Here is a 14,106-nt window from a genome sequence, read left to right on the forward strand (position 1 = left end):
GATAATCCTTGTCAAAAGTATCAATACTCACTGCCCATCTACCTCTAACTCCAGAGAGAGCCATGTAGTGCTGAGCAGGTGTGCTAGAGGGCTGTGAAACTATCTGTAAAAATCATATATAGTAGGGAATGAGATGTTCAAAGTTTATTCTTATTTTGTAAATGATTGTTACTTTGCTGTACATATTTTTTTTTCTAGTTCATAACATCAATTTATTGTTACTCCTGCTGAGGTAAATATTAGCTGCTGGGTTTGTGATCTTGAAGAGCACCCCAAACGTCCTGGATCTCACCACATGAGACACTGTCTGACCACTTGGCTTAAAAATCTAGTTGGCTGTGAAAGTGAAAGTGACTGTAGAAATTTTGGAACTTTCCAGCCACTATAGCCCCCCTCCAAAAAAACCTGACATTTTCTGGTCTATCTGGGACCCACCAAACAGACACTAAAACACACAAGCATGGATGTACTCACGTGTGCCTATGTGTATGTATGTGTTTGATGCTCTCATTCAAAGTATGAAGGACAGTTAGCCGGAGCAGAGCTGCCTCAACACATGGCACCCTTCACTTACCACTCTGTGGTTAAAAGCTCCCCTAAGACCTGTTACACCCAGACACACTCCCACTGTCTCCCCCCATCTCCTCATCCTTCACTTCTATCTCTCCCCAAATTTCTTCTTTCCTTTCCTTTCCTCTTCTTTTTTTTTCCTGCGAACAATTTGGAAATGTTTTGTCTACCTAAAATATTCAGCGGGGGCACATCAACAGGGATGATGTGCGGACACATGGATGGATGGATGGATGGATGGATGGATGGGTAGGTGGGTGGGTGGAGAAAGGGGGATCTTTTTTCACATGACCTTGTGTTAGAAGGGCCGGCCTCTCTCCCCCACTCTCTGTCTCTCTTCCCCAGACGGACTGTGTCTGTGACTGGGCTGGCAGTTCTTGCCTCTCTTGGGCATTCTGGCATTCCTCCCTGTCATGCCCCCCCATCCCCCTGCCTCCGGCTGTCTCCTGCCCTCTGAGGGCTTCCATCTTTACTGACGCTCACTCTCTTGCATTAACTCCGTCTTTTGTCTATCTATAGAACTTGTGTCATGTCAGCACCTTGCCATATCTCTTGCAATCTTTGCTTCTTTGGCAGGTTTTTGCATTTCCTCCTTTTAGGTTGATTAATGAATCCCTATCCCTAAAGCACAAAACATCTAATGGTAATTAAATATATATATATAATATAGATATCTTGTGAGATTTAAAAATAGATAGAAATATTTAAAGATTTTGTGCAAAATGTTCTTAGAGTCTACAAGGCAGACCTGTACAGTGTGAGAGGACTTTTGGAGCACAAAGGAAATACTCCCCCTTGTGATGTGTGGTTTCCAATGCACTCTGCCTTTCTCACGCGCAGATGAACCTCTATCTCCTTGTCTGACACGTGAAAATATTTTTGACGAGCAGGACCACACAACTTTTGTTCTACGCCTCCCCCCGGCTTCTAGGTCTCCGTGGCAACGCCATGTGGGTCGTCATGTTATTATCACCAGTCCTTGACCAGCAGGCCCTCTGCATTCACTCTGTCTGACTTAATGGACTCACTGCTTTCTTGACAGACAAGACAGAGTGCGTGCGCATGTGTGTGTGTGTGTGTGTGTGTGTGTGTGTGTGTGTGTGTGTTTTTGTGTCTATTTTGAAGCGAATGAGCACCAAATGTCCTTAATAGCACAGAAAGATGAAACTCCAGAGTGAAGACATTTTACCAATGAGTGAAGCCAAGAGATGTTGAGTAACTGCTGTCTTGAATAGAAATATTTCAGCTTTCAAAATGTCCTTTCAAATGACCAGAATTATATTCATCCAGCTCATTTGATATGAAGAAGGTTCATATCAGAAGTTCACCTTTATTATTAAGTGAAACTGACCAAACGTTTTTAGCGGCCTATCGTGGAGCAAAGTATACGGAACGATTAAGTCTGTGTAAGGACAAGGTTGGGCCGATGTAGGTTTGGTTTCGGGAGATGCTCTGATGGGTTGTATAAGGTGGTATTTCTGAAATGATGTTTAATGTTTGGTTTTTTTTGTCCACTGTCCCTCAACCTGCCATCTATGAAGCCATTTCAGTTAGTTATAGAATGAAAAATAATCAGGATGTGTTTCCTGGGGAAAGAGGGCTTCTCTACCGTCTTTGCACTATACATTCATCATTACAACAGAGTTCACTGAATGTGTGAACACACTGCTCATTGTGGGTATATTTAGCCTTCTGTTTGTGGGTCTTTTGCAGTTGCAAAATATTACAGTGTAATGACACTTCTAGTCCAGTGTTTGCCAAGTCATCAATAGGAACAAGATAAGATATCACACAAAATGACAAAAAGTGTATCACTCTCATACAGAGTTATGAAAACACATGTGAAAGTGAGTGTGTGTCTGCGTCTCTGTGTGTATGTGTGAGGAAACTCATATGACAGACCCCGCAACTGTCAGACTATCGCCCTCCTCCTTTTGTTGGGTGACTCCAGAGAATGTGGTGGGAATGGCCACTGGGAGAGAGATTATGGAGAGACAAAGACTGCAAGAGAGGGAATGAGAGAAGGAAAGAAAGAGTGAAAGGCAGAAGAAAAGAAAGAGAGAGAGAGAGAGAGAGAAAGGGAGAGAGAGAGGGGTCAGGGAGCCAGCTGATGTGAAAGTGCCTCCGATCACCTCGTGCTTCTCCTCCGCCCCCTCACTCTGTCCCTCTCTATCTGTTCTACTCTTTCTTTCTTTCATTCCCACTTGAATTCCTCTCCCAGCGCTTCACTCCAATGTGACGTCAGGTTTTGATCTGCGATAACAACAGAGATGCGTCAGTCAAGGCCCACACACACACACTGGAGACACACACACACACACACACACACACACTGGAGACACACACACACTGGAGACACAAGTTAAAAGTGCCACTGTAAGTTAAAAGTGGCACTCGGGCACTCAGTGAGCACATACACACACACACATACACACACACACACACATACATGAATACAGTGACACACAGCAGTGGCCTTTGAGTGAATGCTCCTCACAAGGCATAATGACAGCATTCTGCAGTAACCATAGCTAGGACAGTTCCCACAGACAAGACAGACCGAGAGAGAGAAAGACCATTTCTTTCTGTTTTCACCTCTCCTCCTACTCCCCACCTCCTCTCCAACAACCCTGACTTTGTCCGAACCATGTGACCTTCCACAGATCAACGCTATTGGCTACCGAAGTCTGGAAATATGAAACTGTCACTGGTGATTACAGACACATTAGTGGAGTACTCCACCAAAAATCTGTCTTTTCAGTATCAAATCATCTCAAACACACCTGCTGCCAAACCAACAAATAATCAAAAGTCAGCCAATCAATTTTCAGCTACGGGGAGGTGATAGCATGACACAGGAAGAGTGTTTTCACATAGTTATGTTATGGATGAATTCAGGCTATGTCCATACTACTACGTTTTGCTACACTACTATGATCTCCACCCAGACGAGTGTTTTAGCTATGTATCAGAAACAATCTCCACCCATACTACATACCTCAAAACACATGACCATCCGTGTAGACTGGGCATGCGCATGCCGGTGTCAACTGGAAGCAAAACTGTCTGTACTATGCAGTCGGTCGCTTAGTTGCAGAAAATACTACGAAGGAGGAATCACCTGATAGGAATGTGGAGAATCAGTGAATTAAACGTGGTGGCTGACGCTCACCCAATCAGGGAGGTCCCAGTTTTTGCCCGTCCAGACTACAATGCAACCACAGAGTTTTCACACTAAAATGGGACCAGCAGAGTTTCCAAAAGTCTCTGTTTTCAGAGTGTGGACTTTTTTGAGCAGTGTGGCCAGGAGGCGAAAACGTAGCAAAAGAGATGCGTTTTAAAACGAAAACTTAGCAGTGTGGTCGTGGCCTTGGACCGTTGAAAATACACATCAATAGCAGAGAAGTCTATTATGTTGATGTGGGTGGTTTGAGAAGTTATATGACATCCATCAATTCCTCTGCAAACAAACAAGGTGCAAACTTTCTAACTTGCATGCTTCAGTATTCCCTCAGTTCATTTAACCTTCTGTCTTTATGCACAGGACGATGTCAGGAGGCAAAAGGGTATGCTCGAAAGATTATCCCGCCTTAGAATCATAAACATTCCCCAACATAAATGATTTTGACCATGTGAGCTCAATCTCTGCATATTTGTCTGTCTGCCTGCGAGAGACCACTCCCCACCTCTCCATAACCCACCAGACAAACATGGAAGATCTCTGCTGACTGCCTCCTGTTTCAAACCACTTTGGTCATCACTTTTTTCCCCGTTGAACTTGACACTGCGCAGGACTAGGTGGTGTACATTTTGAAGGGGGATGGTGCAAGCTACAGAGCCAAATGAAAACATGTCACTCAGGGCCTATTAAAATGTAACAGTGCCCCGCAGAAGAAAGACACCCATATCATCATTAAGTCATTGGTCTATCTATCTATCGACCAATCTACATTTATTTTCATTGATGATTAAGTCTTAGTTATTTATTTTACTCTATAAAGTATCAGAATAAAGATAAAACTAACAATCACAATTTCAAAGAACCCAAAGTTCTTGTTTTGCTTGAAAGACGTTCCAAAACCCAATGACACTCAATTTACAACTAAGAGAAATCCAGCAAATTCTTATGTTTCATAAGCTGGAACCAGCAAATGTTTTGTATTGTTTTTGGATACATGACTGAAACAACTACTGAATTATCAAAACTCTCACCAATTCATTTCAGTAGATTATCTGACTCCTCATTTCAGCACTATATCCATCTAATGCATGTCTGTCCAGTATCTATGCCATTCTGTGTGGAATTCAAATGTAACAGAGATGTTTAGGTAAAATTCATCTTTAAGCCTACACTGTGCTTTGTGTCTATGAGTGTGTGTGTGTGTGTGTGTGTGTGTGTGTGTGTGTGTGTGTGTGTGTGTGTGTTCAGGCCATTTCCTGCTTTTTGGGCTCATCACTAAATAGTCAACTCATGGCCCTGGGGAGCGCACTGCCAAGCTCCCCATACACACAGATAAATACACACACACACAGACACACACACACACACACACACACACACACACACACACACGTACAGAACCACCCCTGTAACCAGGGGGTATTTGTAACGTTCAGCATTATGAAAAATGACTTGCCCCCGTGGCACACCAGGGTGGCAAGTGATTATAATATCCAGATAATCATTTCAAACAAATTATCATAATTATCAATCAATCATGAGCCTATTTAAGCAGGGGGAGGGATGGGGAAGTGTGGTGCTGTTGGCGGGGGGTAAACTATGGCCCGAAGCACTGGATCACTTCTGTGACCCATGAGCCTCCCTCTGTCCATATAATAGCCCTCATGCATTTAGGGTCATTTAGCTAGCGTATTTAGAGACTCAATTCCCCAGCTTGATACGGGAGAAGAAAGATATTCACACACGCATGCGTGCACGTACACACACACAGAATCACAACAGCAGCTGACCCCCAAATTGGTTCCCTAGTCCTTCGGCATAGAGTGGGAAAAATCTACTTATAGGTCAGAGTTCATATCAACCCCTGTCCTTTTCCCATTTACAACTAATGACAGGTCTAAAACACATATTTACTGCGTACTTTGCTTCATGACACACGCAAAACAATAACAAGTGCTAGAGTTTGAATCAAAGAACATGACAGAACATATCTGTTAAGCACAGAAATAAAGGAATGTATCCCTATCTGGAAAGCATCAGTTCTTAGGAGAGATACATGTATGTTAGGCCAGCATGTCCACCTTCACTGAGACAAATAAGAGAGGAAGAGTGACACAGGCAGAGCAAGAGAGACTTGATCGTCTCAAAGAGATATTCCGCTGTATCTTTCTACGGTAAATCCTCCGTGAAAAGCAGCGTGAATCGATTCAGTCTCGGTTTTATTGAGAGGTGCATGAATGGGGATTGGGGAGAGAGACGGAGGAATTGAGAGAGAAAGAGAGACAGAAAGAGAGAGAGAGATAGATAGTAGCCTTTGGGAGGAGATGATCGTCTTGGGAAAAAAGCAATCAGTGCTCATTGATTTTCTGTGGTGGTTGAATGGAAGGTGTCTATCTGGAAGTCATTATCTGCCATCTGATCTGCTGGAGAGTTTACACACGTTAGGATGGACAGCAGCCCTCTTCTGAGGATGAGGATTAACACACACACACACACATACACACACACACCGATACGCCGAGATACGTACACAGAGCATAGGCTGTCTTTCCCCCTGCTCTCTATCTGGCTACCACTTTTAAATCCAAGGAATCCAAAAAGAAACACAAGTCTTCCCATACCCTATTAACTTACACACACACACACACACACACACACACACACACACACACACACACACACACACAACACACACACATACACACACATACACAAACACACAAAGACTTAAGTATATGTGCAGTGTGTGAATGAGAATATAAGTAAGCAGGGCCTAGACAGCTAAACAGACAGATAGTCCTGTTTTGTATGGCTGGACCAGACCAAACCAAACAATCCCTGATCCTATCACCAATAGCCTCTGATAGCAATCTATACCTCCAACAACACCATCCTGTCTGCTGAGAGAGGGAGGGAGAGAGAGAGAAGGATGAAATGAGGATGGATGAAGTAAGCAGAGAAGGGATTCAGATAACAGGTCCTTTTATTTTGTGTGTGTGGGTGGGGGTGTGAAGATGCATGTGTATTTATGTCGGAATGTGTTTGAGCCAATATGCTCGACCCAAGTCTAAGCAAGGACAGGATATGAATCTACAGACTTAAACCACACACACACACACACACACACACACACACACACACACACACACACACACACACACACACAGCTGAAAGCTCTGGGCAGCTTTCAGTAAGTGGGCTAGAGAAGCTACAATAACATCTTTGCTTCTGTTTTATCCCTCGCCTTAACCCTGATTCCCCCACTTGCCTTTACGCCCCTTTCAGACTGACTCAGCAACACGGAGTGAACCTGTGTTTTTGTGGTTTGAATTGAATTTCAATGTGTCACTGCTTGGCAAGGGTGAGCACATTTCTATAGTAGCCACAATATTACTGTAAGGTTATAATACATTTTTTTCTTTAATACGCATTTATCAGAGAGAATATCATTGTTTTACTTCAGTCTTTTATTTTTCCTTTGTCTTTTTTTTTCTTTTACTGTAATATTTCTGTTTTACATTGTACCTGATTTTATATTTTGTTGATTTTACAGCCTTCTCTGAATCACTTTGTCACTTGTTTTTTTTGTTAATTGCTTTACTAGTAAATATAGAAAATTACAATAAAATGATTAAAAGTAGTAGCTTCTGGCTGTTCAGCATGAATGTGCAGTGTAGCTACACACTGTCTGGTATAATTCTGGTAGTCTAGTGGTGAACTACACCAAAATAAATCTTTTCAGAACCAAATACTTATCTTAAGTTATACATGAGGTTTGTGTGTGGCAGTAAATTACAGCCCTGACATATTGATGAGGTTACAGAATGTTCCATTACTTATCAAATATCTGATGTCAGTGCCTCCTGAACTAAATTAAACAGAGAAAGAAGCCAAAAGTAAGTCATCTTAGTCATCCATCCAGGGATGGCAAAAATCATCTGTTTCCATGAACTCACTAACTATATAAAGATATTTCTCTCTATGTAAAATACATATAACATGCAGTACAGTGTATAAGCACGACAACAGATCTGTTTCACTGTAATGTAAAGCGTAGTGACAAATGAGAACTAATAACACACACATTCATGTGAACATACACACACATTTCAGCAGTGAACTAGTTTATTCACAAGCTACAACTCAATTAACATTCTGCCTTAATCAAGCATAGCGATGGTAATGACACGGTGGAGGGAGAAGAAGTTAATGTTTACGTGCATATGTGCGTTTTGTGTGTTTGTGTGTGTGTGTGTGCGCGTGTGTGTGTGTGCGCCCATGCCCTGTGTCTGTGTGTGACTGTACGATGTGGATGAATGAGTCATGTCTTAAGGAATGGCTCATGCATAATTTCATTCATATTCATAACAGGCATGTGGTCTGCCACCGCCCGATGAGGGCCCACCGCAACTCACACTCTGCATAATGAGATGTGGCCGGTGTGTGTGTATGTGTGTGTGTGTGTGTGTGTGTGTGTGTATGTTTTTACGTACTGTAGGTAAGTGTACTTTATGTCTGTGTTCTGTCATCTGTGTGAGCCTGTGTGTGTGGATTACAACTGTGCATCTACAGCACAGTATGTGCGTATGTGTGTCTATATACTTGTGAGCATATAAAAGTTTGTGTGTGCAGAGTGCAGTGCACGGGCCACTCTCATGTGGAAGGTGGTTAGTTAGTTTATAAAACCATCTAGGTTTTTCCACATTGTATGAACATGTGGGGAACAGGGAACAGCCCAAACCACCTGCGGTCAACTCTTAAAATAAGCTCATTGACTAATGTAGGATTTCACATCAACCAAGCAGTCGGTGATTTGCATGCCTCCCTGTTTATAGACGGTATAGCAACAAGACCCTTGACCTGAAATGCAAATGAGGAAATTTACGTGATTTTGTTTTGCTAAGGGCCAAATTGGTCATAATTGTCAATTACACCAAAAGAGATTTTAAGTGAAATACGTCTTGTTAAGGTTGCTCGCGAGGCGATGTAAACATGCTCTCTCCCCTCACACACTGCTTTTATTAAGGGGAGGGTGGATTTTGAATGGAAAAGTGGTCCACCATTCGTTCTGCTCCTGATGTTTTGACCATCCTGTCATGTAAGATAAGACAAAAGCCACATAGAAACTTTGGAGACAAAGTCCAAATCTCTGTTCTAATTTCTTTGATAACTAAATCCAGAGCACATGAAAATGAGTTGGAAACATCCACAGCACGCCACTCAGAGGACAGTATGAATGCTTTTAGCAATGCAATGCTTTTAATCAAAGTCCTTGAGTACTGTATATCACATTTCTTAAGACAAAACACTTAAGTAGGTTTTGTATTTGAAAGTAGTAGTAGGTTTGAGTATTATGGATTGTTCCTACAAATCTTCAAACTGATTAATAAAAACACAGCAAAAAAAAAGTAACAACATATAATTTACTGCTGTTCCATTATCAGCCATTGATTTGGGTTTTAGCTGGAATGCCATTGAGCTGGAGCTTCGCCTTCACGGCCTCAGTCATGCTCAGAAAGAAAGAGTGTCCCCTCTGCAGCACCCATTGTTCTTTCACGGACAATTAGATGGACATGAACTCTCTTGCTGTCCTGTCTTGACCCGGCGACACTGGCCGTAAAAACAAACTGCCCAGCCTCCTCAGTAAATTTATCACCTCATAAAGTGGTCAGTGACTAGTCAATGGCTCGTATCGGTCACAGTGTGTGTTGAGTGTCAGTGTTTTTGTCTGAGTGAAGAGAGGGTTTCCTAGATTGACATCATTGTCTATTAGTCTTCTTGGATATGCAAGGCTTATGAGTTAGTGATACACTTTGAAATGACTCCAGTGTAAAAAAGAGAGCTTTAGATCTATGACTTTAATAACATGTTTGCAGAAAGCTCAGAAAATGTCATGCTAATTCTTTTTTCCATTATATTAACATAGCTATAACAGAGAGTGCAGAGGTTTTAGCACTGCTGGACTGAGATCTATGTCAGCTTTAAGTGAATGTGCTCTCAAAGAATCTGCTAACAGTGGTGCATGTGTAAAGATACGTACAGTCTGTGTGCTTCACGAGGGCCAGACACACAAATGCAGCCAGAGTAGAAGTCCTACTTTTTGTGCTTCCTACAAAACTTCCACTTTATTACTGCCCCCTTGCAAACACTTGAATACCTTTGGTAAGTCGGTAAACCCTGTGGGATAGTTGACACACAGGACAGAGGTACAGAGAGAGGATTGGTAAAATAGAACAAGCAGGTATAACTGTCCTACCTTTTTGACGCAGCTGTCAGGGGAAGCTTCTTCATGGTCATTCATCATCTGCTGAGAAAAACAAAAAAGACGCACATTTATAAAGTGCTGAATGGTCCACACAGTTATTCAAAAAGAATGCAGTGAGAACCAAAATATCTTATTTGATTGAGGAGAAAATCTGTTTAATAAATCATTAGAGGATATTGATTCCTGTGCTGCACGGGGGCCGCGGCCACGGCGTGTGACCGTCACTGCTTGATGACATGAGCATAGGGTGTTCACAGTTCATCACACAGACCCTCTGGGGTAGAAATGTAACCAGAGGGGTATAATAATGGACTGAGAGGTCACAAAAATACACACAGATGCAAACATAACATTACACACACACACACCCACTCTGATGAATGAATGCCCCACAGATTTGACGTTAATTCTCCGCTTCAGCATTGCAGGAAATTTCGCTGAGACTGTTTCTGTGTGTGTCTGTGAGTGTCTGTATAATTAAGCCTTCAAGCAATATTTACTGGGGGCAGATGGGTGGTAGAATGCTCCCAGTGTCTGCCAGAGGAAATTAAGGAAGTGGGGGAATGATGAAGAGATGGGGCTGCACTGCTGCAATGAGGCGGCATTTCACATATAATGGCAACCCAGAGTCTCTCTCCGTCCGTCTGTCTCTTTCTCTCCCTCTCTGAAGCCCATTGATGGCAACCGAGGATCAAAGATGAAATGCAGACTATTTTCAGAGCAGTTTTAGGTAAGAGGGTGGGAGGGGGAGGTCTGTGAGCTACTTTACTGAGTTTAAGAGAAATTAGGCCTATAAAACTTCCTCAAGCACAGACACACGGCATATCTGAGCCTCCCTTTTCCTGTTCCCTATCCTCCCCATCTGCCCTTTAACAGTAGGTGTGTTGTTTGGGTGTTGTGACAAGACTGGCCTTTATATTAGAGCTGGCACATTAAAGTTTGTATTTCCTAAACCAATGTGGCCCACCATGATTGGGAATGAGACATTTATCTGCTGTGGAATCTGACGTGGAAACTGTGGAGCTATTCTTTGAATTCTGGCATACAGCAACTTCTTTTTTTCACCTTTCTATACAAGGCTTCAATTCACAGGAAGTGATTATGAATTGTGTGTGTGAACTTGTGGATGTGTGCACTCACATTTGCCTGCAGACTCTTGTCCTTGAAGCCAAACTACATTTAATTCGGACTCAAAGCAAAATTTTAGTGCAACCTGTGTCAGATGACTTGGGAGTGACACATGGCTGTCAAGTTATCTCTCTCTCTCTCTCTCGCTCGCATGCACACATGCACGCACACACACACGCACACACACACACAAACGAAAAATAATGTTCAAAACCAGCCAATGCAAATAAAGATTGACTGTGAAAACCATGTTTAAGAATGAGTGAACTAAGACATACATGTTCCTCTAGAAGCATGGGAGCAGTTTGCTTCATCTGCAATAAAATAGTGGCCATTTTGAGGAGGTATAACACCATATATTATACACCACACAAGCCCATTTTCAAAGATTCTGTCCCCAGAGCTCAGTTGTCACTTCAACCTACCTGCAGAACAACTGTTAAATCAATGGAATCAGCGTTTCTTTTTACAAAGATTATAGTTAAAAACTTATATCACAGAAAACCAGCTCATGAGTATGTGACTGTCTCTGCCTGGCCATCACACCTTTACTTGCAGGAGCCACTTCTCCCATTATGACAGATAACACTAACCCTTTTGTGAACATACCTTCGCCGTTTTTAGAACTGTGGACTTTAAAGACTGGTATTTTAGTACTCCTGCTCTAGATAAAGGTGTCCATAAGTTTGTCTGTAAGACTATTTACTCCTCAGTAAAACAAAAAAAACTTATCTGAAAACAAAGCTGGACATAGAAGCTCACCCTCAATTCCTCTCTCTCTCTCTCTCTCTCTCCTCACACTAAACTAGTGAACCAGATGGGCCATATGTGCACTGATGTACCGTATGCCATGGCTTCCTACATTAAGCTGTCGAGGGATCTGTTTCCCAGCCTCACCAAATGGCAGCAATTACACCACAGATACTTACAACACCGTTCTCAGCCTACTTACACATCATCTAACCCTTAACAGAAGCCTCCTCTTCCGGAAATCAGTTTCAAACAACACAAGAGTAAACATGTCATCTCCCAAAAGAGATGCAGCCATCCCTTAAGGCCGATCAAATGTGTCATGTTGTCTGGACTTGTAACTGTATCCCCCCTATTTTGAAAATGTGCAAAATGCAGCTGTGTGAGTGGTGAACTGCACTGCTTATAAAAGTTTTGTCAAAATCTCACCATTGTGTCCGTGATGAACGATCGATATACGATACAAGTGATTGAAAGCAGAAACAGGATTCTTTAAATTCTTTAAAACTGCTGTTCAGTCGCACTATAGATTTTAATTTGGAGTGTGTATGTGTGTGTATTGAATTTCTGAAACTGAAAGAAATGGTGCAAAAGCAGCCACAGATGCTGATGTTCTTGTTTGAATGAAGGAAGCAAAAATTACAAAATGGTTATTTTTCATAAAAAGAAACAATCTTTTAAATGTATATCTCTCTGTTTTTTATGTATTCTGTGGAATATACAATATAACCCTTCAATGCAGCAACTGTGTTTGGTAAAGTAGGTGGGATCTCAGTACGACTATTTAGCAGAAAGAAAGATAAATTAAGTTAATGTGTCTGCTCTGTAAGTCAAAATGTGCTTGCAAACTTTAAACATGGCGATAGAGTAAATAGTGAAATGGAGAGAGGGAGGGAGAGAGAGAGTGAGAGAGTGAGAAAGAGAGAGAATACACTTCCCCTTTCTTGTAATGCACAAGACCAGCTGCAACAGTTTACAAAACCAACAGCTTGGCTGCGTCGTCTAAAATGCTACCAGGCGTTCAACAACTATAAGACAATTTCTGGACTTTCCCTCTGCTCTGTTCAGCTACATGCCAAGTGTAAATATCTGTGTGTATCAAATTGTGCAAGAGTAACCTAAAACTGTAGAAAACATGCAAGCAGACATGAGTGGTTTTACTGATTCCTTAATGTCTTTCAACTTCAGGTGGGGGGTCGGGACTGTGTGGGCTTTCTATCGTCCAAACCTCAGTTTTGGGTCTAGAACCATTGAGCTGACTGTCAGGAAAATGCTAATTGTAAAGCTTCTTGGCTTTGAATTCTGTGCAATTTTAATCCAGATTGTTTGTCTGTAGAAAAGTGATCCAATGAGCTTTTTTTTGTTAAAAGCACAATTCAAAGATTGGTGGTTGACAGGGTTTCCAGTGGTGAAACGCAAGGGCTTGTGTAATGATGACAATAACACAAAGGCAGGTGGAGACACTCTTTCAACACTGGCACACTGTATGCAGGCACACACACATGCGCGCACACACACACACACACACACACACCCACACACACACAGGCACACATACCAGACAAACACACACAGACAGAAACACACATAGAATAGCCTAGCTTTGCAGTGGGACCCCGCCAAGCAAATAAATAAGCTATTAATTAGGGAAGGAAAATGTGATTGGCCGCTGACTGGCGGTGCAATGATTTATTGCACGTGTCACCGTCATCTCAAAGTGACTTTTACTCTGTGTCAGTGAGACAGGTCAAAATAGAGACTGGCCTATGTTGAGAGGGATAGATTTTCCACTACATAGAGAGGGGTAAAATTGTCCATTTGTTCTGTATCTAGCCTGCTGAATGCTGACATGTCAATATGTCTTATGGAAAAGAGAAAACACTGAAGCGAGGGTAATTAGAAAGTGTGTGTAAGTGTGTGTCTGGGCACACAAACTTCTCTCTCTGGCCCATATGACCTCAAACATAAACAAATCCAGTTGTGGCTTGATGAAAGTGCAGCCACCTGCAGAATCCTTCCACTAAGAGCTGTCCAGACCCTCATTAGGGTACGCGCAAATGTGTGTGTTTGTGTATGTGAGAGTGTGTGTGTATATGTATATCTTACCATGTCTGCAGTGTGTGCTTTCACACTAGGCGGGAGGGAAAAGCCCCGCCATTATTAGTGTTTCATAGCGCGGCTTTTGTTATTGGACAGAGTCAGGAGTTTTTCA

General features: G+C 42.2%; 1 protein-coding gene across 8 annotated transcripts in view; it reads right to left on the reverse strand.

The window, feature by feature from the left end:
- The window catches only part of prdm16 (PR domain containing 16), a 184,376-nt gene that overhangs the window by 76,214 nt on the left and 94,056 nt on the right, over positions 1-14,106 (reverse strand). For 7 of the 8 annotated variants that reach the window (XM_056383815.1, XM_056383808.1, XM_056383806.1 and 4 more), the window contains exon 3: positions 10,008-10,058. In XM_056383815.1, coding sequence (XP_056239790.1) covers positions 10,008-10,058 — 51 coding nt within the window. The remainder of the gene's footprint in view (positions 1-10,007; positions 10,059-14,106) is intronic. The other variant, XM_056383807.1, reaches the window with a different exon arrangement.

Source organism: Seriola aureovittata, chromosome 9, assembly GCF_021018895.1.
Source record: "Seriola aureovittata isolate HTS-2021-v1 ecotype China chromosome 9, ASM2101889v1, whole genome shotgun sequence".
Taxonomy (NCBI): Eukaryota; Metazoa; Chordata; class Actinopteri; order Carangiformes; family Carangidae; genus Seriola; species Seriola aureovittata.